Source organism: Cetorhinus maximus, chromosome 1 (genome assembly GCF_964194155.1).
Source record: "Cetorhinus maximus chromosome 1, sCetMax3.hap1.1, whole genome shotgun sequence".
Lineage (NCBI taxonomy): Eukaryota > Metazoa > Chordata > Chondrichthyes > Lamniformes > Cetorhinidae > Cetorhinus > Cetorhinus maximus.
In genome coordinates, this window is record NC_135879.1 from 106,828,811 (window position 1) to 106,856,059 (window position 27,249).

Below are 27,249 nucleotides of genomic sequence, written 5' to 3' on the forward strand. Positions count from 1 at the left end.
GGTTGCCTGGAAAATCAATTCTTAACCCATTCCCTCTTATAAAAATACTTCCAACCAAGAGTAAGTCACAGAAAATGATTGAAAACATGTATTTTAATAACTATTCCCATATTCCTATACAAGTTGTAATATAGTTGTTATACTTGAATACCAATATTTCATTTACATGATTGCTTATCAATTCATTGGTTTCCATCTCTGATACCTCAGCAATTTTCTTTTTACTGTTTCAAGTTAAACTGAGCTGACTTTGTTGTTTTTGTTGGAGCAGAGAAGACTGAGGGGCGACCTGATCGAGGTGTACAAGATTATGAGGGGCATGGGCAGGGTGAATAGGGAGCAGCTGTTCCCCTTAGTTGAAGGGTCAGTCACAAGGGGGCATAAGTTCAAGGTGAGGGGCAGGAGGTTTAGGGGGGATGTGAGGAAAAACTTTATTACCCAGAGGGTGGTGACAGTCTGGAATGCATTGCCTGGGAGGGTGGTGGAGGCAGGTTGCCTCATATCCTTTAAAAAGTACCTGGATGAGCACTTGGCACATCATAACATTCAAGGCTATGGGCCATGTGCTGGTAAATGGGATTAGGTAGGTAAGTCAGGTGTTTCTCACGTGTTGGTGCAGACTTGATGGGCCGAAGGGCCTCTTCTGCAACATGATTCTGTGATTCTGTTACTTCTGACTGAATTTCAGCAGTCTGTGCCAATGATAAAATTCTAAGATTTCCTGAGCAACTTCTCAGCTTGTGACTTTTCTTCCAAACCTTAATCTTACTCATTGGGCAGGATTTCCCATTTTGAGTCAGGACCACAACACCAGGGTCCCATCCCGGCCCCGCACCTTGTCAGGAGCAGCAAAATGACAGCGATATTTTGCTGGATTGGCCGATTAGTGACCAGAAGGCATGCTTAGCACCCAATTAAGAATGACAGGTGGCTCTTAAAGCTGACGGGCCAATAGAAGGCAGGTAAGAGAGAAAGAGAGCACCTCCATCTTGAGGCATCCACAGCACTTATAAAATATTTGAATTGAATAAAAGGCCACAGCTGCCTGGCAGTGACTGTCGAGGGGCCGCTCCTCCACTCGACTGCCAGAGGCTACCTGTGTGACCCAGCAGCCATGGTGGGTGAGGGAGGAGGTCCTAGTGAGATGAAATGCGGACTTCCCCTCCCACTGGGGGGTCCCCATGTTTAACTGGACATATTTTGGCCTCTGTGTCCACTGGAAAATTCCAGTCGCTGTGGGAGAGGATCCTTAATAAGCCCCTTAACTACTTCAATTGACTCTCTACTGCTTGCAAGTGAGTAGCCATTCCGCCCCTGGCCTGGGCTTCTTGAAAATGGCTTGAGGGTAGGATGGCGCTGGAAAACTGACATGCTAGCCAATGAGATTACACATGCATCCACCTCAGTTCTCACCCTATCAGCCTCTGAAACCTCTGTTCATTATCTCAGTTTTGTGGAATAAGAAAACAGAGTAAAAGATGGCACAAAAAGCACAGGAGTAGTGGGGAAAGAAAAACAAATCACAGATCACAGAATCACAGTGCAGAAGAGGCCTTTCGGACCATCGAGTCTGCACCAACACGTGAGAAGCACCTGACCTACCTACCTAATCCCATTTACCAGCACTTGGCCCATAGCCTTGAATATTATGACGTGCCAAGTGCTCATCTAGGTACTTTTTAAAGGATGTGAGGCAACCCGCTTCCACGACCCTCCCAGGTAGTGCATTCCAGACCGTCACCACCCTCTGGGTAAAAAGGTTTTCCTCACATCCCCCCTAAACCTCCTGCCCCTCACCTTGAACTTATGCCCCCTTGTGACTGACCCTTCAACTAAGGGGAACAGCTGCTCCCTATCCACCCTGTCCATGCCCTTCATAACCTTGTACACCTCAATCAGGTCGCCCCTCAGTCTTCTCTGCTCCAACGAAAACAACCCAAACTTATCTATAAGATAAAAGCAAAAAACTGCGGATGCTGGAAATCCAAAACTGAAAATATTTTACCTCTTTTCTATTTTTCCTTAGTTCTGTTGAAGAGTCATACGGACTTGAAACGTTAACTGTGTTCCTCTCCGCAGATGCTGTCAGACCTGCTGAGCTTTTCCAGGTTTTTTTTTGTTTCCAAGTCTATCCAACCTCTCTTCATAACTTAAATGTTTCATCCCAGGCAACATCCTGGTGAATCTCCTCTGCACCCCCTCCAGTGCAATCACATCCTTCCTATAACGTGGCGACCAGAATTGCACACAGTACTCCAGCTGTGGCCTCACCAAGGTTCTATACAACTGCAACATGACCTCCCTACTTTTGTAGTCTATGCCTCGATTGATAAAGGCAAGTGTTCCATATGCCTTTTTCACCACCCCACTAACGTGACCCTCTGCCTTCAGAGATCTATGGACACACGTGCCAAGATCCCTTTGTTCCTCAGAGCTTCCTAGTGTCATGCCGTTCACTGAATACTTCCTTGTCAAATTACTCCTTCCAAAGTGTATCACCTCACACTTTTCAGGGTTAAATTCCATCTGCCACTTATCTGCCCATTTGACCATCCCGTCCATATCTCCCTGTAGCCCAAGACACTCAACCTTACGGTTAACCACCCGGCCAATCTTTGTGTCATCTGCAAACTTACTAATCCTACCCCCTACATAGTCATCTATGTCGTTTATATAAACGACAAATAATAGGGGACTGAGCACAGATCCCTGCGGTACACCACTGGACACTGGCTTCCAGTCACTAAAGCATCCTTCTGTCATCACCCTCTGCCTCCTACAACTAAGCCAATTTTGAATCCACCTTATCAAATTACCCTGTATCCCATGTGCATTTGCCTTTATAAGTCTCCCATGTGGGACCTTGTCAAAGGCATTGCTGAAATCCATATAAACTACATCAACTGCACTACCCTCATCTACAGACCTGGTCACCTCCTCAAAAAATTCAATCAAATTTATTAGGCATGGCCTCCCTCTGACAAAGCCATGCTGACTATCCCTGATCAAACGTTGCCTCTCCAAGTGGAGATAGATACTCTCCTTCAGGACTTTCTCCAATAGTTTCCCTACCACTGACGCGAGACTCACTAGCCTGTAGTTCCCTGGCTTATCTCTACAACCCTTCTTAAATAGTGGAACCACATTAGCTGTTCTCCAGTCCTCTGGCACCTCCCCCCAGTCCTCTGGCCAGAGAGGAATTAAAAATTCGGGTCAGAGCCCCTGCGATCTCCTCCCTTGCTTCCCTCAGCATTCTGGGACACAGATCATCCGGACCTGGAGATTTGTCCACTTTTAAGCCTGTCAACACCTCCAATACCTTGTCACTCCCTATATCAATTTGCTGAAGAACCTCGCAGTCTCTCTCCCCAAGTTCGATACCTTCATCCTCATTCTCTTGGGTGAAGACGGACCTGAAGTATTCATTCAACACTCTAGCGATGTCCTCTGGCTCCACCCATAGATTGCCCCCTTGGTCCCTTATGGGCCCTACTCTTTTCCCTGGTTATCCTCTTCCCATTAATATACTTATAGAATATCTTGGGATTTTCCCTACTTTTAACAGCCAAAGCTCTCTCATATCCCCTCTTTGTGCTCCTAATTGCTTTCTTAAGCTCCACCATGCACTGCCTGTACTCCACTAATGCCACTGCTGATTTGCTTCCCTTGTACCTGCTAAAAGCCTCTCTTTTCCTTCTCATCGTAACCTGAATATCTCTGGTCATCCGTGGTTCTCTGGGCTTGTTACTACTTCCTATCACCCTAGAGGGAACATGTTGAGCCTATACCCTCCCCATTTCCTTTTTGAACATCCCCCACTGTTCCTCTGTAGATTTCCCCACAAGTAACTGTTCCCAGTCTACCTTGGCCAGATCCTGTCTTATTTTACAAAAATCCACTCTCCCCCCCAATCCAAAACATTTTTTTGCAACTTGTCTATCTCTTTGTCCATAACAAACTTAAACTGTGGCATGTTGTGTTCGTTGTCGCTAAAATGCTCACCCACCACCACCTCAGCCACCTGTCCGGCTTCATTCCCCAGAATTAGGTCCAGCACTGTGCCGTCCCTTGTTGGACCCTCTACACACTGACCTAAAAAGTTCTCCTGTACACATTTCAAGAAATCCACTCCATCCAAGCCCTTAACACTATGTCTATCCCAATTAATGTTGGGGAAGTTGAAATCACCTAATATAATTACCCTATTGTTATTGTTTTTACACACCTCCACAAATTGTGCACATATTTGCTCCTCAAATGTATTAATGTATATCAGTTGGGTGTTAATTGTATTCAGGTGGTTAGTTATATATTGAGGACTCGTCTGTGCTTTTGGATCTCAGAGCAGGCTGAAAGAGAGGTTTTTGTTATGCACGGTATGCAAAGTATAAATAAAAGCTTGTAAGTGAATAAAATATAGACTCCAGTATTCCATCCTTCAACACCAGGCTATCTGAATTTTGACAAACGGAGGAAAATATCCCTCTGAATCTACGCACTATAACTTCATGGCCTGAACTTTACCTGGGTGCACGCGACCTGGGATTGGTTGGGAAACGGGCCCCTGACCACAACAATGGCCCCAACAGTGATTTCTCTCTGGCTGGCCAATTAACGGCCAGCCAGCATGAAATGCACGCTGAAAGGCTCAGCGCTGCTGGGATGGGGGTGGGAAGAAGGTGGGCAATGACGTTTCCGCCGGCGAGTGTAAGCGCTGTGGGAAAGCTCCCCCGAGGAAGACAGCTGCCTCAGGGAGCTGCAGACCTGAAAATGATCAAATAAAGATTTAAAAATCTGCCAAAAAAACAATGTCCATGCACCACATTCAGACACCTGAAAATATAACTAATAAAAATGCTGTCCACAGATTTTTATTTTTATTTTATCCCATAACGGAAACGTCATCCTGCCCTTGGATGAGGTTTGATGAAAAATGCAAAGGCCGCCTGGCCGATTCGCCCGACCGCTAACCATAAGGTTGGACGGGCCATGAAAAATCAGAGACAATTGCACCATTAATGGACTTAGTTGCCCTCTTAATTGTCGGCGGGCACGCTTCCAACTTTTGCGTGCTCCCACCGAGCAAAATAGCGCGCGAGTGCGTGGTGACATTGGGACGCTTGCCCGATGCCTTCTCGCGCAATTTTATGCCCGATTGGGTCAGGCGCACTCCCGCCTGCGGGACGTAAAATTCAGCTCCATGTCTCTTATAATATGGCACCCAAGCTTACAAACAGTATTTTAACTGTGGCCTAAGCAATGTTTTGTGTAAATTTCTCCTCCTGTATGTTCCATTTATAAAATCCAAATCTCAATGGGGCCTCTGTGGCTTTTTCTTTCAGCGTTCAGACTTTCTGGAAAATATGGAGAACAAATTGGTTGATTCCTGTTGCATCTGAATTTTGGGAAAAACATTCCCAATTTTTGCCTACATTGTCATATTGCTTTGTGTGACACCCAGGCCTCCCTTGATAGCAACCTAAACCAGGCATTTGAGCCCCTGAGCATTTTAATAAGGGGAGAAACACCTGTTTATCAATTTTTTCCTGGACGTTGTTGGCAATTAGTGGAGCTGACCTACTCCACTTTGTTATTTGCATTATAACGTCGCCCAACCAGCAGTTCTGAGGCCACCACAAAAAACTCAATGTTTTTAGACTTACCTTTGTGTGGAGCTGAGCAAAGCATGAGTTTCTATGGGACGTTACCAGCCTGCGTTCGACCGCACCCCCGCCAACATTTTCCTCACCTCCACTCCTAGGATTTACATAAAGGCCACTGGCCTAAATTGGATATGTAGTTATCATTGAGCTGCCTCTGGAGACATGACTCACATGGCAGTTCACCACAATTATTGAGAGGATGCTTGAGGACTGATTTTGGCAGATCCTTGAGCCAACTCTTCAAATGTGCACCCTGTACACACCATCTAATTCAGGCCCTAAAATGTTCCAAGATCAGTTTCTAGGCCTTTGAATTTCGAAGCCTTTGTTCATTTACATCCTTCAGCATTTTTCCTCTGTGTGTAAATTCTCATTATTGGATTTTTTCTATGAAAATTATTTCCTTACACTTGTCCACATAGATTGTACCTACAACTAGAGTAGAGAAAAGAGAACCACTAATGCAGGCAAAAATAAAAAAAATCTTAGACCGGGACCTGGAAAGTTACAGAGGAAGCATGAAGAAGACCCTGTGGAGATTTATAAACCAGGGTAAGAATAATAAGTACTGGGAAGTCAATAGAGGTTGATGAAGGGAGGGAGGGAGCAGAATATAAGGATAAAAGCAGGAAGTGCCGAAAAAAACTCAACGGGTCTGGCAGCATCTGTGGGGAGAGAAACGGAGTTAACGTTTTGAGTTTGTATGACTCTTTTTCAGGAATCCAAAATTCGACTCAAAATGTTAACTCTGTTTCTCTCTCCGCAGATGCTGCCAGACCTGTGAAGTTGTTCCAGCATTTTCTGTTTTTATTTCAGATTTCCAGTGTCTGCAGTATTTTGCTTTTATTTTAAAATTTAAGGATAGTGTGCAGGGACCCGAATCTGAGATTCCTGACCCCATTGCCGGGCTGTCTAATTTTTGGGAGTGCCTTTAAATGGTATGGGCTGGCTCAGGTCAAAAGCCCACGCGCAGCCCTCCCAACCTGGCCGGCTCCATTGCAGGGATAGGCATGTCCTACTCTTCCACAATTTTTATAAATTGGGGCCAGTGTTTAAAGAGTTGTGGTTGCCCCTCAGACAAGTTGTGAGCCCTAGTCTGCATAAGGGGACCTTTTTAAAAGGTGAGTACAAAAGTTCCTCCTCATGTCCCCCATGTCAAGGTAAGGCATTTCTATGCCCATTGACCACTATACATTGTATGGAACCAATGAACCCTACAGTGACAGTAGTATATCTGAAAAAAGACTTTAAGAAAACAGTGGAAAGTAATGAATGTATGACTTTGTAAAAAAAAATCATGCACAACAGGGCAATAAAAGTGTCAATCATCCAGACTTTTTAAAGTATCGGTAACGGAAACCATTCAACTTTGTACAAATAAACATTGTGAAATTGACAGCAGATGTCAGAGAACCAGAGTTGTCAATCAAGTCATGTTTTCTCTGGAGTGCAGCTGTTTTAACAAGAGTAAAGAAGCTTTGCTGGGAACCCAGGAATTCATTACTCTCTGTTATTTTTCATCTGTTTGATTGCTTGCTGCGGTTCTCCCATCGATGGTGTTTCGTCCATGAATTCTACCACAGAGTACTGGGGAATAAACTGGGGTGTATTAGCTGCCACAATGGATTCATGACTGAGGAGATGTTGAAAATGTTCTTTCCAGATGTCTCTATTGTACAGTTTGTTGAATAACAAAGGTGAAGGGATTAATCAATATTTTTGTAGGAGTGCCGATTATGAGCCTCATTTCTAAGTTAATACAATTACAAATGGTAAAATATTGAATAATGGCTACAAACACAGGTTCACTTCCACTTCATTAAATGCAATTTAAACTTTGCAATTTCCTTTCAGTATGCAAAGAAGGCAATGGGAGTAGTGAGAGTGATGCTGAACGGCTCAGGTTCTGATGAAACTTTTCCAAAAAAAGGGTAAGAGGTGTTATAAATTATTCAGAAACGTTCTGTGAAAGTTTATCTTCTTTTCACTTGTCCATTGAACAGGTTAAATGTATTAGCTTAGAAATGTTGTTCCTTTAGCGTGGGGGGCATATGTCAGGAATTCCAGTATATGAGGAGCCCAAAATTAGAGCAGAACACAGCTATTTAGATTGCTACACATAATTTCAGGTGGACATGATTCTGAGTATTTCCTACATTTTAAGGCCAGGTTTAATTGTGTGCTGGGGGTTTCATAGGCTCACCCAGAAATCCTACCAGATGTGGTCAGTTGTAGATGTACCTGCAAGGAGCAGGCACATGTGCAATACTGGGCTCTGCGTGTGTTCCAGTATGCAGAATTCAAATATTAGTCAATCGACGGGGATTGAGTGCTTTTTAAATCTGGGACCTACACTCCAGGGAGCAGATAATGAGTTTCTCAACTTCATCTCTGGATCAGCTTGTGTTGTCCTCCCAAAGGGCCCTTCCCCGAAATTCATCCATATCCCACAGATGGACTTCCACTACTGCTGTTCCCAGCTCATCAACAATAACAATAGCTTACAGTTATATAGCACCTTTGACGTAATGACATGTCCCAATGTGCTTCATAGGAGCATGATACATTGAAAAATGACATCTCATCAGGAAATGCTGCTCTCCATACTTACCCCATTCACCAAGACCCCCTCTCCCTATCCCATTTTTGCCCCAACTGTCAATCCCAGTCTCCTATTAGGTTTGCAAACTGGTTGGAAGCATTCATTGGTGTAACATTCTGATCTCCTATCTGTAATGATGAGGAAGCCCAGAACCCGCTGATACACATGCTGAAATTACACCAGATACCCCATGTGTTGCACAAAGTAATTTCAGGCTCCGCAGTTGATGCAATTTTTAACAGGATGTATCTCTCCCTATCTCAGGTTTGGATCCAAGTTCTGTGTGAAGGTGATAACTTTGAACTGGGAATCTCTGTCAGAGGTGATCTGCACTTAGATGTCACCCATTTGTGCCCAGTGGTACAGACCGACCTGAACCTAACCAAGAGATTCAAAAAACCCAGAGAATAGCATCCTAAATCCAGCTCAGCAGGAGCATTTATAAACCATTCCCTGGAGCCTGACTCAACAAGGAGAATTTTAATTGAATGAAAGTACAGCAGGAGGAGGAGGCACTCAGCCCTCCGTGCCGGTGCAGGTCACTCAGCCCTCCGTGCCGGTGCAGGTCACTCAGCCCCCCCGTGCCGGTGCAGGTCACTCAGCCCTCCGTGCCGGTGCAGGTCACTCAGCCCCCCCGTGCCGGTGCAGGTCACTCAGCACCCCCGTGCCGGTGCAGGTCACTCAGCCTCCCCGTGCCGGTGCAGGTCACTCAGCCCCCCCGTGCCGGTGCAGGTCACTCAGCCCCCCCGTGCCGGTGCAGGTCACTCAGCCCCCCCGTGCCGGTGCAGGTCACTCAGCCCCCCCGTGCCGGTGCAGGTCACTCAGCCCCCCCGTGCCGGTGCAGGTCACTCAGCCCCCCCGTGCCGGTGCAGGTCACTCAGCCCCCCGTGCCGGTGCAGGTCACTCAGCCCCCCGTGCCGGTGCAGGTCACTCAGCCCCCCGTGCCGGTGCAGGTCACTCAGCCCCCCGTGCCGGTGCAGGTCACTCAGCCCCCCGTGCCGGTGCAGGTCACTCAGCCTGCTGTGCTAGTGCAGGTGTTGACGCTCTCTTCTGTAACCCTATTGTTCCGTTTCAAATATTAACCCATTCTCTTGTGGTGAAGGACCTCATAGTCAAATAACCCAAAGTTGAGAACATTCCTCCTCCCTCCCCCCTTGGCTCTTCCAGTGAGCATTTTTGGTTTCAATCTCCTACTTCCCCATTTGCCCACCAGTGGAATCAATCTTTCACTGTTTCACTTCATTTCTGATAGGAATGCCGATGATCATCCACTTGTCTCTGGCTCTCTTCAGAACAGAGAGTACGCAAACCTGTAGAAAGGTTAGTTCCCAAATTGCTGCAAACTATTGATTACCATTTAACAGCACCCACCAATCTTTTCCTACAGTAACATTTATAACATGATTGCAACCAGTAAAATGTGGTTCCTTTGATAAGGCACATACCACATTTGGAAGTTAAATAACTGTAGAAACACCCACCAATTCCCTGACCTCCACATCTCCTGACCTATATAGATTATGTAGTTATAAAGGCCACTTTGTTGGACTGGGTATCAGTCTCATTAGTACAGTGTTGATGCAGAAAGCACCAGGTAAAACAAAATAGATCAGGATACACAGACTGTACTGAGATCTATATTTTGTAATGTCTTCCTTTGCAGGTTCTTTGCTAAGTATGAGCTTCCGAATTTAAGAAAAGACAATATCTCTGAAATACAGATCTGGGTCATGCACAATATTGATGGACCTGTCAGGTAAAGAAAATGGATTGTCTCTTATACTTATCAATAGAAATTTTTTTACAACCAAAGTGAAAAACCAACATCATATTAATTCTTCATCCACAGTCTAAACAATTTGCATTTAATTGGTAAGAAATAGCTTTGATATATTTTCTAACTGGTGCTGGTTTGGTATGAGCGTTGTAGGATTTCAGTTCAGGAGTCACAGATGACCCAAAAAGGGGGTTGAGCTCATTAGTGATTTTTAAGTAGTTTATTAAGAAGTATCAATTTAATGATGCATAAGTTAAAAAAAAGGAAAAGCATATGACTGGTGACAGGTGAGAATGGTTTACTAGTCCTGAACAGACAGATGGTACAGAGTATTGATCTCTAACTGGTGATGTAGCCTTCTGCCTTCTAGCTTAAGTGTTAGGAAGCTCTTTTCCTGGTCTTCCTCCATCTGAAGAAGGAAGCAGGCTTCCCTTCCGAGCACCTGTTTATATACTTTATTTCTAGGGGCTGGTGGTTCACCCACGTCAAACCCATGTTTGATCCCATCTGACCAATTACCGAGGACATGCACCCAAGGTAAGCCCTCCCTCTGTCCAGCACTTTGCCTCGAGGAGATCTTTCAGTTTATCTTGTGCTGGGTGCCATTTGTTAACTCCTGTCAGAAACTATTCTCTATAAGAGGGTACAAGACTGTATCCCATCGACTCTCAGCATGGAAGCCTGTACCAGGAGACCTCGACATGTGATCATGAGAGCATGATTCCCTTCTTTATTGTCTTTGTTTATCTCTGTCAGTGGCTGTTAAGAACTTTTTTTCGGAGAGAGAGAAAACGAAAAGAAATTATCTCCTGTCAGGCGATCACAATATTATGCCTGCTAATTCTATAATATTTTTAAAGCTACATTTCTTACAGTGGATTGTATCAAATTTAACAAATTCCTGCTTTCCCTATTTAAATATTGTATTTAGAAATGATAGGGAAGGAAAACGTGGGGTTAGGTTAGCTGTGTTAATCAGAAACATCATTCAGACGATAGTAAGAAAGGGCATAACTAACAATAAGACAGACACAGAATCCACATGATTGAGACAATGGGTATGAAGGGATCAATCATACTATTACAATTATACTACAGATACCAAAGAGTGGAAAGGAGATGAAGGGAATCGTAGGCAGGCAAATGTATGAAGGGAGCATGTAACACAGAACTATAATAACGTGAGATTTCAACTATCCAAGAGTGAACTGACAGGAGGAGGCATAAAAGGGGAGAAGGAGGTGGAGTATTTACAGTCCGTCCACCACTCCTTTCTGATCCTCCTCTCTGTAAGAAGCCCAACAAGAGATGAAGGATTGCTTGACCTAATGGGAAATAAATTAGAATAGATATGAACAGTAAGTGTGAAAGGGCGTGGAGGGAGCAGTGATCATAATATAAGAAGGTTTAAGTTAATGGTTGAGAGAGATAAAGATTAGTATAAAGAGTAAATAGATTTGAGGAAAGTGAACCAATTAAGTATGGTGCGTAGGCTCTTGAAGCTTGAGAGCCAAAGGAGGCACCCTCTCAGCACTTTAAAATACTTGAAATAAAAAAAGACCACAAAATGACTGCAGAAAATGGCCATACCAGCATTGTGGATGCCAATGGCCAGCTAGATGAAGGGGTGCCTGAAAGTGTTCCTAGAGCACTGAACACCCCAATCTGACACCAGGGTGCTACCTCTAGGCAGCTGACCTGTTCCTGACACCACGGGGAAAATTCCAGTTGGCCTTGTGTCATTGATGATGTGAAGTGTGTTTGCTAAGATGTATGGTATATTCATTTAAATATATGATTATGTAAATATTTATGTCATCACAGGAAGTGATGCAATGTCCCATGATGCAGCAGCCATCTTAGTTGGTTAGTCTGCACAGTGAGCAACGCATGGAGCAGGAGTGTAAAGAAACCTGCATTAAAGACCTGTGTTCAACCCCTATGCCTACCTTCAGCTTCATTTGTGGCGTAGAAAGAGATAATACAATAATTGGCCTTAATTGGACTCTGAATTATCTTAACAACTTACCCACTGCTTGCTGGCCTGATCCAGCCTCATGGAAGTTGCTCAGGGACAGATTGGTGCCAGGAAACCAACACGCCGGCTGGTGGCATTCAATTATGCCCCGGCCTGCCTCAGTTCTTGCCCCATATCAGTACCAAAGCCTTGCCCATACTGTCTGCCCATTTCACTTTTGTGATAAGTTTGTGATAAGGGGGTAGAATTTCATGGTGATATATCTTGCCCAAGTGTGTATCAGGAAATGAGCACACGCAGCCTGTTTTTCAGTGCACCCTCAGGGCAAAGTACCTCAGTAGAGGTAAGGACTGAAAGTAGTCTCTATGTTTGGTGTGCAATGGTGACATCCTTTCTTAGACAAGTAACAATTCAAGTAATTTCTGTTATTCATTGTTAAACTTGTGTTAATATTCTTTCTGATAGAGAATCATGTGGGAATGGCACTGTTAAACAGCTTGAAAATATCCTGCAGAAGCAAGATTTCAGCTACTCTTGCATAGACAATCACAGGTACATGAATTATTACAGTACTGTCAACAGTGGCAGTTTTGTACTATCAGTAAATTTATTCACTTTTAATGAACTATTTAGTGATAAATGTCATATTAGAAGACCGTATTATGATCCAGTTGACTTAATTGGATCAATTCCTATTTACAGAAATGCTCCTTAAGAGAGGGCAGAAGAGGAGGTAGAAGCATAACAGGCAAAAAAAATATTCGTTCATGGGATGTGGGCATCACTGGCTAAGCCAGCTTTTATTGCCTACCCCTAATTACCCTGGAGAAGTTGGTGGTGAACTGCTGCAGTCCATGTGGTGTAGGATCACCCACAGTGCTGTTAGGGAGGAAGTTCCAGGATTTTGACCCAGCGACATTGAAGGAACAATGATAGATTTCTAAGTCAGGATGGTGTGTGGTTTGGAGGGGAACTTGCAGGTGGTGGTGTTCCCATGCATCTGCTGCTCTTGTTCCTTCTAAGTGGTAGAGGTCACAGGTTTGGAAGATTCTGTTTCTTAGATCTCACCAGGTCCGCTGCCCAAATCCTGGGGTGAGGCTTATTTGGATAATTGTGGTGGGCGATCTATGCCTGTGAGTCACAGCAGAAGCACCCATAGTGCTATGGCCTCAGATCCCTGAGGTAGCACAGAGCTGCTTTGAAGGAGGGAAGCTAGGATCTTAATAAGCTGAAGGAAAAGATAAGTAAAATAACCTTATGTCCCTTCAAGGAACTTTGGGCAACATTGTGAAGGTAATTGTTCCCTCTGGCAGATTTTTCTGGTTCCTTCTAGAATTGTTACCATTGCAAAAGGTCATTTCCTAGCCTTTCCTGGCTCACAGTGGAATTTATGTCCACTCTAATTAGGTGTGTGATCCATTGGATTAAAAGGTGTGCAATGGTTGGAATTTTCAGGGGAAACAGGCGTTACCTAGACACCCACTCAAAATGCCGTTAGTACACAAATGTAGTGGGTGTAATTTATGTCTGCCTCTGGAATTTGTGGGGTAGATTACTTACAATGAAAATCCAGTGTAGCCAGATTGTGCCACCATTCTGTTTGGAATGGAATATCTAGCCAATGCACTTTAAAATTGAACAATTTATTAAAAATTACCTGCTGCAGAATAGATAATTATGACAAGTATGTTTCACAATGATTACATTTTTCTTTAAATGGCATTGTTAATACTTAGAAATGGGAGGTATAGTTAACTCTTTTGTTACGATCCCCATGGGAATCCATAAACCAAATGAATCAAATTTACTGAACAATGCCCAAATGAAGAAATTACCAACCAAGATTTCACTTTTTGTGACTTATACTTTAACATGAATCAGAATCAACATAAATTAGATATACAATAACAAGTAAATCACAGTTGGTACAAATGATAAATTGCACTTGGAATAGCAGATTCAACAATGAGAGATCTCACAAGCCTTATATTGTAGGCCATCTACTCTGCCTCTATGGCACCAATTTCAGCCACACAGTTCTTCCAAGCTTGGAACTTCCTCAGGTAGAATTCCAGTCCCTTTCCTTCAAAGACTTAGCCGACTGTTCACAGGAAGCAGCTTCCACATAAACAGGGTTCTGCTCATGCAATCTTCCATACAATTGTGTACTTCTTTCCAGAACCTTTTCAGTTCCCATCAGTCATGGTAACATGGATCTACCAGAACAATTTTTACCTTTGCATGGTATGACCAATTCTGAACATTCAATCATTTAGAAGTGAAATAAACAGTAACAACTGTCCTAAATGTCCTTTCCAACTGTTCAGGAATCCAGCTTCCTGACCAGCTCCTCCCTTACCTCTTTGTCTCTGTACCATGCAGCCTCTGCATTTGAACTGCCTTCCTGTTGAGACTGCTTCCAGGTCAAGGGTCACCAGATAACATGGATCAGTATTTCTTATTATCCAGTAATTATAATTGTTCCCTTTATAAATGATGCAAACTCTTTAAAGTCCTTTTCAAACATTTTTAAAAATAATTGCAGATTCCCAAAATATTTTAATGTCCTTACTGTTACTGCTTTTGGGTCAAAGACCATCACACCTTAGAAGACCAAAAGTAACTGTTAAGGAATATTGCAATGTTGGGAGATTGGACTGAAAAGTGACTTCTGGAATTCAGCATCAGCAACTGTAAGCTGATGCAGTTTGGTAAAATAAATGACAGAATAGGCTTATTACTCCACAAGGGAAAGGAATTTCAGAGTACAGGCTCAGAAAACATTAAAAGCAGCAACCCAAGTTGCTAAGGTTCTGAAAAAGCTGACAGAATTTTAACCGAAGGGGTTTAGAACATAAAAGCAAAGTGGTAATGATAAACCTATATAAAACTGGAATATGATCTTAGTTAGAATGCTGTGTGCAGTATTGTTCCCCATACTATGGCAAGTATATTGATCTTTAGAGAGAGTACAATGCAGATTGACCAGAATGCTACCTGGTATGAGGAAATACAAGCACAAAGAAAGGCTTGAAAAATTGGATCATTTTGCCTTACAACAGTGCAGATAATAACATGATATAATAGAAATGTTTAAAATTGTGAAAGAATCAGATGAGGTGGGTGGATACAGTTGGGTTTTCAGGGGCTGAAAGTTCAAGAACGAGGGGACATCAAATAAAAGGTTAAATGTAAGAGATTTAGAATGGAAAGTAATTTTTTCATGCAAAGAATTGTAAGATTGGAGAATTCATTTTCAGTGTTCATGAGACAGAAATTAACTCAGCATTCCTGATTATATTGGATAAACGGATGAAGGAAAAGATGTCGAAAGTATATGGAAATAGGTCAATGTGATTAGAATGGCTTGGGAGGTAAATGCCAACACAGATTGTTTGTGCTGACTGCCCTGTATGTATGTATCCCAATCTAAGCAAATGTATTTATAATTGTCCATCTTCAGGACATCCCAAAGTGCTTCATTTTTTGATGTATAATTGGATTTAAGTACAGTGGACACAGCAAAAGCTATGGGTCCCAATAACATTCTTTATATATGTTGAAGACCTGTGCTTGAACTAGTTGCCACCTGCCTAATTATTCCAGTACAACTAGTACAAATGGTCTCTCTAAGCTGCAGGGCCACGTGGCAGCCCATAACTTGCCACATAGGCTGCACACAAGTCGGTTCCTTTAAGTTACTGCATGTGGATGGTCGCACAAAAAAAGTTTCAAGGGGCTGAGCAGCTGAACAACTTGCCCATGTACTTCAAACAATCAACTGGGGGTATGTTAACTATGACATGTACCAAACAATGCAGTAGGCCCTATCATCATAGAACAGGATCAACATAACCCAGCCAGCTACCACCCTATTAGATTCCTCTCAATCATTTGCACAGTGATGAAAGAAGCAATCAATAGTATTATCAGTTGACACTTTCCAATAACTGCTCACTAATGCCAGTTCTGATTCTACGAGAGCGACTCAACTCTTTCTCTCCTTAAAACTTTGATCCAGATCTGGGTACAAGAATTGAATGCTAGTAGAGATGTGAGTATCTTCCCTCAAGGCAGGATTGGGATGAGTATAACACCAGATACTCAGGGGTCAATGGGCATCAATGGAAAGCCTCTCCGATGACACACAAGAATCTGACTGGAGATGTTGGAGACCAAGTATTGCAACTTAGGACAATGTCTACTGATTTCTTCAGGATTAAATCCTTGGCACAACCATCTTCAGCTACTTCAACAATGACAGTTCCATTTTCATGGGATCAGGATTGATACTGTTAACTAACTATTCTACACAGTTCAGCTCTATTCATAGCTCCTCCAATAATGAAGGAGCACATGACAACCTACAGCAGAACTTGGACAATTTCCAGCCTTGGGTTGACAGTTGCAAGATAACATGTGCATCACATAAGTGATGGCTAATTGCCAGCTCCAGGAGGAAAAGACCTCATCACCAACCCCATCTTCAATGCACCACTATCACCAAATCTCTCACTATTAGCATAATGGGAGTTTTCATTGACAAAAATCTGATTGGACTAGGCATAACAACAATGTGGCTGCACCTGCAGAGCAAAGGCCAGGTGCACTACGACCCACTTCCTGACCCCCTCAAGACCTCTGCACATTTACAAGGTTCAAGCTTGGAGCGTAATTGATGCCATCCAGGATAGGGCATTTCTCTTCATTGGAGTTCTTGGCACTGGGCTCAATGTTCAATCCCTGATAGGAAAGGGAGTGGAGAGGAAGGAAAAAGAAGAAAGGGAGATTTGAGGGAGATAGAGAATTGGATTTGGCCTGATTTTGGAGGGAAGGAATGCGGAATAGGAAGGATTCAAGGGGAGAAAGTGTGGAATGGCGGTGTGGGGCGGAGAGAATTATCATCCTTGTTAAAGAGAGGCTGGTCCAGTTCTATTTTGGTTCTCAGTGGAGGGGATTCCCATGTACATGCTCAACAGGTGGAGGGTTCCTGATCAGCTTTCCTCAGTGTATGGGGACGGGAAGTTACCAGGACTGAGTTCCTTGTCAGTGAAACTAGCTCATGACTGCTGCTTTTCTTTTGCTGTGTGAAGACTTGCTCTTGCTCCCAGCTTCACAGTTTGGAAAGTTCATTAGTGGATTATTATCGGGCTTTTCATGGTGGTATTAGATAGTGACAGACGCTAATTTCTATGCTTGATATTTTTACCTGGAAGTTCACATTAAGTGAGATTTCACTAGCGATCAGGCAGAGACTTGTGATCAAGTTTTCTCAATGCCAATAACTGGTCAACATGCAGGGATTTTCTTATTTGTTCTGCTGATATACTTTGTTTTGATTTATAGATAGGAATTATATTCAATTGCTATTTTAGGTTCAAATGCAGGAACCTTTGCACAAGCAGTTATTGTTGATGGTAGCAAATCAAGGAAAGTTCTGTGCATGGGGGCATTCACATATTAATTTAACCCCTTTGGACTCTCACTGCACCAGCTACATTTGCAAAACTTATGGAGAGTTGCAGTCTTTTATAAGAACATAAGAGCGTAAGAAATAGGGTGTAGGCTATTTGGTTCCTCGAGCCTGCTCCACCATTCAATCATATAATGCATGATCTGCTTGTGTTTCAAATTCCACATTCCCATTTACCCCCGATAGCGTTTGATTCCCTTGCTGAACAAGAATCTATCCACTTCTGCTTTAAAAATATTCAATGACCCCACCTCCACCGCCTTCTGAGGCAGAGAGTTCCAAAGCTGCATAACCCTCTGAGAGAAAAAAATTCACCTCATCTCTCTCCTAAATGGACGGCCCCTAATTTTAAAACAGTGCCCCCCAGTTCTGGATTCACCCACAAGAGGAAACATCCTTTCCACGTCCACCTTGTTAAGACCATTCAGGATCTTGTATACTGCAATCAAATCATCCCTCACTCTTCTAAACTCTGGTGGAAACAAGCCCATTCTGTCCAACCTTTCTTCATAAGACACCCGCTCAGTCCAGGTATCAATCTATTAAACCTCTTCTGAACTGCCTCCAACGCATTTACATCCTTCCTTAAATAAAGGGACCAAAACTGCACACCATATTCAAGATGTGGTCTCACCAATGCCCTGTATAACTGAAGCATAAACCCTTACTTTTATGTTCAATTCCCCTCGTAATTAAGGACAGCATTCCATTAGCTTTCTTCATTACTTACTAATTTTTGTGACTCATGCACTAGAACACCTAGATCCCTTTGTTCCTTAGAATTCTGCAGTAGTTCTCCATTTAAGCAATACTCTGCACTTTTGTTCTCCCTGCCAAAGTGAACAACTTCACATTTTCCCACATTAAACTCCATTTCCCTGATCTTTGCCCACTCACTTAACCTATCTATATCCACCTGCAAACTCCTCATGCCCTCTTCACAACATACTTTCCTGCCTATCTTTGTGTCATCTGCAAATTTAGTTACCACGTCTTCGCTCCCCTCATCTAAGTCATTGATGTAAATTGTAAAAAGCTGAGGCCCCAGTACAGACCCCTGTGGGACTCCACTCATCACATCCTGCCAATCCGAAAAAGACCCGTTTATGCATACTCTCTGTTTTCTGCCAGTTATCCAATATTCTATTCATGCTAATATGTTACCCCTACACCCTGAGCTTTTATTTTCTGCAAAAACCTTTGATGTGGCACCTTATCAAATGCCTTCTGGAAATCCAACACAGTATGTCTACAGGCTCCTCTTTATCCACAGCACAAGTTATTCCTTCAAAGAACTCCAATAAATTGGTTAAACATGATTTCTCTTTCACAAAACCATGCTGACACTTCCCGATTACCTTGAGTTTCTCTAAGTGCCCAGCCATAACTCCCTTAATGATCGATTCTAACAACGTCTCCACAACAGAGGCCAAGCTAACTGGCCTATAGTTTCTTGTTTTCTGCCTCCCTCCCTTCTTGAATAGACGGGCCATACTTGCTACTTTCCGGTCTGATGGAACCTTTCCAGAATCTAGCAAATTTTGGAAAATTAACACCAGCGCATCTACTACATCATTAGCCACCTCTTTTAAAACCCTAGGATGAAATCCGTCAGAACCCAGAGACTTGCCAGCCCGCAGCTCCATCAGTTTGCTCTGTACCACTTCCCTAATAATTGTAAGTTCACCAAGTTCCTCTCTCCCTTTCACCTCCTGATTTACAACTATTACTGGAATGTTTTTTGTATCCTCTATAGTGAACATAGAATCAAAATATTTGTTAATTTCTTCTGCCATTTCTTTATTATCTGCTATTAACTCCCCACTGTCACTCTCTAGAGGACCAACACTTACTTTAGACCATAAGACATAGGAGCAGAAATTAGGCCATTCAGCCCATCGAGCCTGCTCCGCCATTCAGTCATGGCTGATAAGTTTTTCAACCCCATTCTCCCGCTTTCTCCTCGGGCGGGAACAGCGGGAAGAGAATTAAGGTATTTAAGCATCAATTGACAGGCATTTTCAGAGCACAGGGCAATTTTTCTGGCATCACACAGGCCTCCCACTGTGTCTGCACTCCAGCAACTAGGAAGAGGCATAAGACATGGAGCGGAAATTAGGCCATTCGGCCCATCAAGTCTGCTCCGCCATGATTGAATGGCGGATAATTTTCTCAACCCCATTCTCCCACCTTCTCCCCGTAACCTTTGATTCCCCCTTACCAATCAAGAACCTATCTATCTCGGTCTTGAATACACTCAATGACCTGGCCTCCACAGCCTTCTGTGGCAATGAATTCCATAGATTCACCACTCTCTGGCTAAAGAAGTTTCTCCTCATCTCTGTTCTAAAAGGTCTTCCCTTTACTCTGAGGCTGTGCCCTTGGGTCCTAGTCTCTCCTACTAATGGAAACATCTTCCCCACATCCACTCTATCCAGGCCTTTCAGTATTCTGTAAGTTTCAATCAGATCCCCCCTCATCCTTCTAAACTCCATCAAGTATAGACCTAGAGTCCTCAAACGTTCTTCATATGTTAAGCCTTTCATTCCTGGGATCGTTCTCGTGAACCTCCTCTGGACCCTCTCCAGGGCCAGAACATCCTTCCTGAGATACGGGGCCCAAAATTGCTCACAGTATTCTAAATGTGGTCTGACCAGAGCCTTATAAAGCCTCAGCAGCACATCCCTGCTTTTATATTCTAGTCCTCTCGAAATAAATGCCAACATTGCACTTGCCTTCCTAACTACCGACTCAACCTGCAAGTTAACCTTAAGAGAATCCTGGACTCAGACTCCCAAGTCCCTTTGCACTCCAGATTTCTGAATTCTCTCCCCATTTAGAAAATAGTCTATGCCTCTATTCTTCCTACCAAAGTGCATGACCTCACACTTCCCCACGTTATATTCCATCTGCCACTTCTTTGCCCATTCTCCTAACCTGTCCAAATCCTTCTGCAGCCTCCCTGCCTCCTCAATACTACCTGTCCCTCCACCTATCTTTATATCATCTGCAAACTTAGCCAGGATGCCCTCAGTTCCTTCATCTAGATCATTAATGTATAAAGTGAAAAGTTGTGGTCCCAACACTGACTACTGCGGAACTCCACTAGCCACCGGCCGCCATCCTGAGAAGGACCCCCTTATCCCCACTCTTTGCCTCCTGCCAGACAGCCAATCTTCTATCCATGCTAGTACCTTGCCTCTAACACCATGGGCTCTTATCTTACTGAGCACCCTCCTGTGCGGCACCTTGTCAAAGGCCTTCTGGAAGTCCAAGTAGATAACATCCATTGGCTCTCCTTTGTCTAACCTACTCGTTACCTCCTCAAAGAATTCTAACAGATTTGTCAGGCATGACCTCCCCTTGATGAAACCATGCTGACTTTGCCCTATTTTATCATGCACTTCCAAGTATTCTGAAATCTCATCCTTAATAATGGACTCTAAAATCTTACCAACGACTGTGGTCAGGCTAATCGGCCTGTAATTTCCCATCTTTTGCCTCACTCCCTTCTTAAACAGGGGGGTTACATTAGTGATTTTCCAGTCCTCTGGGACCCTCCCTGACTCCAGTGATTCCTGAAAGATCACCACTAACGCCTCCACTATTTCTTCAGCTATCTCCTTCAGAACTCTGAGGTGTAATCCATCTGGTCCAGGTGATTTGTCCACCTTCAGACCTTTCAGTTTTCCTAGCACCTTCTCCTTGGTAATGGCCACCATATTCACCTCTGCCCCCCGACTCTCTGAGGGATGTTAATCGTGTCTTACCACCGTGAAGACTGAAGCAAAGTAACTATTCAGTTCCTCCGCCATTTCTTTGTTCCCCACTACTACTTCTCCAGCGTCATTTTCCAGCGGCCCAATGTCCACTTTTGCCTCTCTCTTACCCTTTATATATCTAAAAAAAACTCTTGCAATCTTCTTTTATATTACTGGCTAGTTTACCCTCATATTTAATCTTCTCCCTCCTTATTTCTTTTTTAGTTGTCCTCTGTTGGTCTTTGTAGGCTTCCCAATCCCCTGCTTTCCCACTGCTCTTCGCCGCATTGTATGTTTTCTCTTTAGCTTTTATGCTGTCCCTGACTTCCCTTGTCAGCCATGGTTGCCTCGTCCTTCCTTTAGTATGCTTCTTCTTCCTAGGGATGAATTTTTGCTGTGTCTCCCAAATTACTCCCAGAAACTCCTGCCATTGCTGTTCCACTGTCTTTCCTGCTAGGCTCCTCTCCCAGGCAATTCTGGCCCGCTCCTCCCTCATGCCTCTGTAGTTGCCTTTATTCAACTGTAATACCGCTACATCTGATTCCAGCTTTTTCCTCTCAAATTGCAGGGTAAATTCTATCATATTATGGTCACTTCCTCCTAAGGGTTCCTTCACCTTAAGCTCCCTTATCATATCTGCCTCATTACACATCACGAAATCTAGAATTGCCTGTTCCCTAGTGGGCTCCACCACAAGCTGCTCCAAAAAGCCATCTCGTAGACATTCTACAAATTCCTTTTCTTGGGATCCACTACCAACCTGATTTTCCCAGTCTACCTGCATATTGAAATCCCCCATGATCACTGTAACCTTGCCTTTCTTAGACGCCTTTTCTATCTCCTGGTGTATCTTGTGCCCCACATCCTGACTACTGTTCGGAGGCCTGTACATAACTCCCATTATGGTTTTTTTACCCTTTGCGGTTCCTCAACTCTACCCACACAGATTCTACATCATCTGACCCTACATCATTTCTTGCTATCAATTTAATTTCATTTCTTACTAACAAAGCAACCCCACCCCCTCTGCCAACCTGCCTATCTTTTCAATAGGATATATATCCTTGGATATTTAGCTCCCAGTCCTGATCCCCTTGCAGCCATGTCTCCGTGATGCCCACCACATCATACCTGCCAATTTCAATCTGTGCCACAAGCTCATTTACCTTATTTCGTATACTGCGTGCATTCAGATACACCTTCAGTCTTGTATTTCCCGTCCCCTTTCTCATTGTCGTCCCTTTACCTGATGTGCTTGAAGTTAGATTCCTAGCCCTTTCCAAACACACTGTCCTATTTTGTGTTCTGGGGACTTTAATAGCCTCTCCTGGGCTCTCTTTTTTTCAGTTTTTTCATAATTTTCCATGAAGTTGAATCCACCCCCCCCCACATGCTAACCTGCTGCTTTGTTTCCCATTACTCATACTTCTTGGAGTTCTACCCTTCCCTCCCCCACCCACTTTCTAGTTAAACTCCTGTTGACCACCCTATTTACCCTTTTCGCTAGAACATTGGTCCCAGATCGGTTCAGGTGGAGACCGTCCCAACGGTACAGATCCCTCCTGTTCCAATACTGATGCTAGTGCCCCACGAAATGGAACCCCTCTTTCCTGCACCACTCCTTTAGCCATGTGTTTACTTCCCTTACTCTCGTGTCCCTATACCAATTTGCACGTGGTTTGGGTAATAATCCGGAGATTATAACCCTTGAGGACCTGTTCTTTAATTTAGTTCCTAGTTCCTGATAATCCCCAAACAGGTCCTCTTTCCTAGTCTTACCTATGTTATTTGTCCCGACGTGGACCACGACAACTGGATTCTCCCCCTCCCTCTCCAATATCCTTTCAAGCTGGTCAGAGATGTCTCTCACCCTGGCACCGGGCAGGCAACATACCATGCGGGACTCTCGATCCTGCTTACAAAGGAAGCTATCAATTCCCTTAATTATAGAATCCCCTACAACTACCGCTTGTCTTTTTGCTCCCCCCTCTTGAATGGCCTCCTGTGCCATGGTGCCCTTTTTAAATATCTATAGAATCTCTTGCTATCCATTTTACATTTCTAGCTAGCTTCCTCTCATACTCTAATTTATTTCTCCTGATTAACCTTTTAGTCATTCCCTGCTATTCTTAATAATCTGACCAATCATCTGTCCTGCCATTCATCTTTGTGCAGTTATATGCGTTTTCCCTACTTTTGATGCTTTTCTTAAAATCTTTAGCTAACCACGGATATGGGGTCCTCCTCTTAAAATTTTTCTTTATAGTAAGGATATACTTACTCTGAATGTTCTGAAATATCCCCTAAATGTTTGCCATTGCTTCTCTCTTGATCTATCCTCTAGCCTAGTATCACAGTTCACTTCAGCTAGCTCAGCTTTCACGCCCACATAGTTGCCCTTATTTAAGTTTAAAAAACTAATCTTAGACCCACTCTTCTTCCTTTCAAACTGGATGTAAAATTCAATCATATTGTGGTCACTTTACCCTGAGGTCATTAAATAATCCTGTCACATTACACAATACTAAGTCTAGTATAATCTTCCCTCTGGTTGGTTCCAGAACATGGTGCTCTAAGAAACTATCTCGAAAGCATTCTATGAATTCCTCATCCAGGCTACTACTGCCAATCGCCGTAGTGCAACTGGAGCCTGAATCTGTTTCAGAATCTAACCTGACATTAGAATTAAACAGAGTCAGTCTTCCTGGTGGAGGGAATTTCACTACACTTTACTTTGGGGTCTGTGAAGGTCTTTGACCCTAAATTAAATCCTAAGTTTAGCATTAATGTGATGTGATTTTGGCATTGCAATGATGCTAAACTTGAGTACTTTGAATGCTATTTACTATTCAGCCTATCAGAGTCTATTTGCAGAAAACTGTAGGCTGCCTGGTGAACCCTGATGCCTTCCTTGAAGGTCCGGGCATGTTGTGTAGTTATAATGATAAAAAGACAGCAATCACTTGTAAGGGATTAAGCAAACACACCGTGGGCTCACTTATGAAGACTAGGCTCATGAGAACAGATATACATGGGTGTAAAGCTTGAAGACATCAGAGCTGTGCTGTATTCTGCTCACAGGCAAAAGTGAAACTAAAACTGGATAGCATGACACACTTCCCTTTTAGTGAGGTCATGCTGCTATCCCATAAAGGCATGTTATAACATCGGGAGGAGAATGTCCTCCTAATTTGACTAATACTGGTTTGAGTTACACTGGCATCAGTGTCAGAGATTCTGGAGTCATCTTTGGTTTTAACTTGTTCATCTGGTCACTCACCACTCCATCATGCATGTCAACCTGAAGTGTGGAGGATGAGGCCAGGAAAGAATGGTCAAGTCATAGATATAACCAAACTCATGGAATGGAAGGCTCCTTTCTGAGTTGGCTCCAATGGTTTTACGTGGAATCAATTTCCTGGCTTTAGCCTGATCCTTGTGAGCATTAGCACAAAACTTCCCTCAATTCAGTACTAACTAATTCTCTCATTCACAAATGTCCATGTGGAATTCAGAAAACAATTACAGTGGGAGACAGTAAGTTTATTGAGGACAGAGGGACAGTTTTTGTTTTAAACCAGTGGGATTATATCTCATCTGGGAGTACTTAATGCTGCCACTGCTGCCCAAAATGAAAGAAATTGATCTGTACATAAAATAGCAACCCATGTTTGAGAACTGGAGCTGTGTCTGTCATTGGTGCCAGCTAACATTTGATGTAGTGACAGTTCTCTGTTTAGCAGAAATGGAAGAACAATGTATCCTTGAGTTTTGATGGATTTGATGATTTCTCAACAAAGAATCTGAGATAATATAGTAAATGTATTTTAAATGATGACAAAACATTCCCTTTATCTCGGTGTTCACTTTAATCAAACATTAGAATGAATAGGGAATTAACTGAAGCTTCAGTAGCTGCTGCATTCCCTCTTATGCTAAACAATTCCCTTTTAGTCGGCAACCTCCAGAGCAAAGGTAAATACGTTTATCTGAGGGTAGATTGTTTGAGTGGTGAGGTACCTCACACACTGGCCTGGATTTTACCAGCCTTCTTGGCATGGACTGAGAGGGGTGGGGTGGGGACCGTAGAATGGCAAGGGAAGGCAGAAAGTGGAGTGCCTATCGCTTTGCCACCATTACGGCCTTTGCCAGGGTCAGGTTGAGGGGTTGAGGGTGGACTTTAGCACGCAGAGGCCAATTGAGCCACTTACATGGCCATTTAAGGGCCTCTTCCCGTCACCACTGGCATTTTGCCAGTGGCACTGAGCCCTCCGCCTTATTAAAGTAATATTCAGTGTTCATCTTTTCTATAGCCTTAGCAATCTTATATCCCTCCATTAGATTGCTTCCTTTCCAGGTTCAAATGCCCAAGTATATCCAGTCTTGCTCATAACTCCGAACCCTGAATCTGAGGATCAGTCCCGAGGCTCTGTCTTCACTGCCTCCAATGTGCAATTGCCTCTCTTGTTTCTTTGTGCCAGAACTGGACTCAATATTCGAGGTGTGGCCTGATCAGAGAATCGTACAGTTTATCACTACCTCCCTGGCTTATATTCTACTGGAAGGGTTTTAAAGCAGAAGAAAGGACAAAGCTGCAAGGCTGTGGAATTAACTTGCAGAAGTAGGGTTTGAGACAGAAACTATACAAACATTCAAGATGATATTGGAAAAAGCTATTGATGGAGCATGGAAACAGAGTGGGTAAATGTGATGAGGGATGTTTGCTCCTGTGAAGGGTGAGCACTGACTTATCCTTCTGGCTGGACCTTCCATTGGAATCTGTCTTAAATCTAACAATAGCCTTTCTGGTGTAACCAACACCAATGTAGGATAATCCAGGCCTACCTGGAACACAACTAGTTTGAATTTTAGTAACACATCCACTTTTTAACGTTTTTCTACAAAATGAAAAACTACATTATAAGATTAAGAAATTCTATTTCGCCATGCTCATTGTAGTTATTTCCACAATGTAGTCACTAGAATGGAGAGGAAGGCACCATTGAGCAGATTCCCAGATCAGACACTCCAGTGACACTTGAAGCAGTGCTATTTGGCAAAGTGCTGGTGTGACCCTGCAGTCCGAGTTTTCCAGTTGTTTAATGGATGGAAGATCAAGGTTTGCAGGCCCAAATTTTCCCAACCTGTGTCCCTGCAAATGCCACATCTCATCAGTAAATATCTGATCCTGGAATCACATCCAAGTGAATTTTCTAACAGGTTTTTTTTCCACTTTTTCTTTCATATACAGAGTTATTCGCCACCTGCAATGCATGGACTTCCCAGACAAACCAGCCTGCAGTTGTATTTAGTCAGAAGATCATTATTTTTAATCTGATAGATATCTTAATTTAATTTCAGCTAATTTCTCTGAGAGCTGATGTTAAATCACTTGTAGTATTGTGCATGTTTGGCATTAGTAAAATTCTGCAAAAAAAAAGTGTTGCTAAATTCCTTTCAGATCAAAACGATTTTTATTTAAATGTGAATTCAGCACCCCACACTCTACATCAAGAGCTGTGCTTTTGACAGCATTGCCAATTCTGAGATATGTACTCTTTTAAAGTTTTGCTGGGATTGTGAGATCGTTGATGATGTAGATTAGTCTTGAACAAAAAAAGTCTAAAAATTGAATGAAAAGAAAAATGACCTTGCCCCACCGATTGCTTTCTTCCATCCCTCTCCAGCAAGCATTCAATTGGCTTCTGTGGACTTCTCTGTTAACCAAATTTGTCCTCCTAAAGCCTTTTAACACACTCCTCATTGTTTGCCAAACCTCCTACTTTTGTGTCCTCAGCAAAAAAGTCTCATTATTGTAGGTCCATATCTCTCACAAAGTAGGGCAGTGTGAGTCAATGTCCATAGAAGTAAGACCCTCAGACTACTTCCAGGAGTGACTAACAACACTAAACTCAAGAAGGTGTGTAAGGAAGACCCATATTTGTAACAGAAACAGAAAATGCTGAAGATGCTCAGCATGTCAAGTAGCATCTGT

The 27,249-nt window shown here is 43.2% G+C and overlaps 1 protein-coding gene across 2 annotated transcripts in view; it reads left to right on the top strand.

The window, feature by feature from the left end:
* LOC144682576 (ADP-ribosyl cyclase/cyclic ADP-ribose hydrolase 2-like) overlaps positions 1–26,890 on the top strand; it is a 43,999-nt gene extending 17,109 nt beyond the window's left edge. The window contains exons 6-9 of one of the 2 annotated variants that reach the window (XM_078545047.1): positions 7,518–7,594; positions 9,929–10,021; positions 12,486–12,572; positions 12,723–12,770. In XM_078545047.1, the coding sequence (XP_078401173.1) occupies positions 7,518–7,594; positions 9,929–10,021; positions 12,486–12,572; positions 12,723–12,735 (270 nt within the window). In that variant the 3' untranslated portion in view covers positions 12,736–12,770. Of the gene's footprint in view, positions 1–7,517; positions 7,595–9,928; positions 10,022–12,485; positions 12,573–12,722; positions 12,771–26,505 lie in introns of those variants that run through there. The other variant, XM_078545038.1, reaches the window with a different exon arrangement.
* Positions 26,891–27,249: the final 359 nt, after the last annotated feature.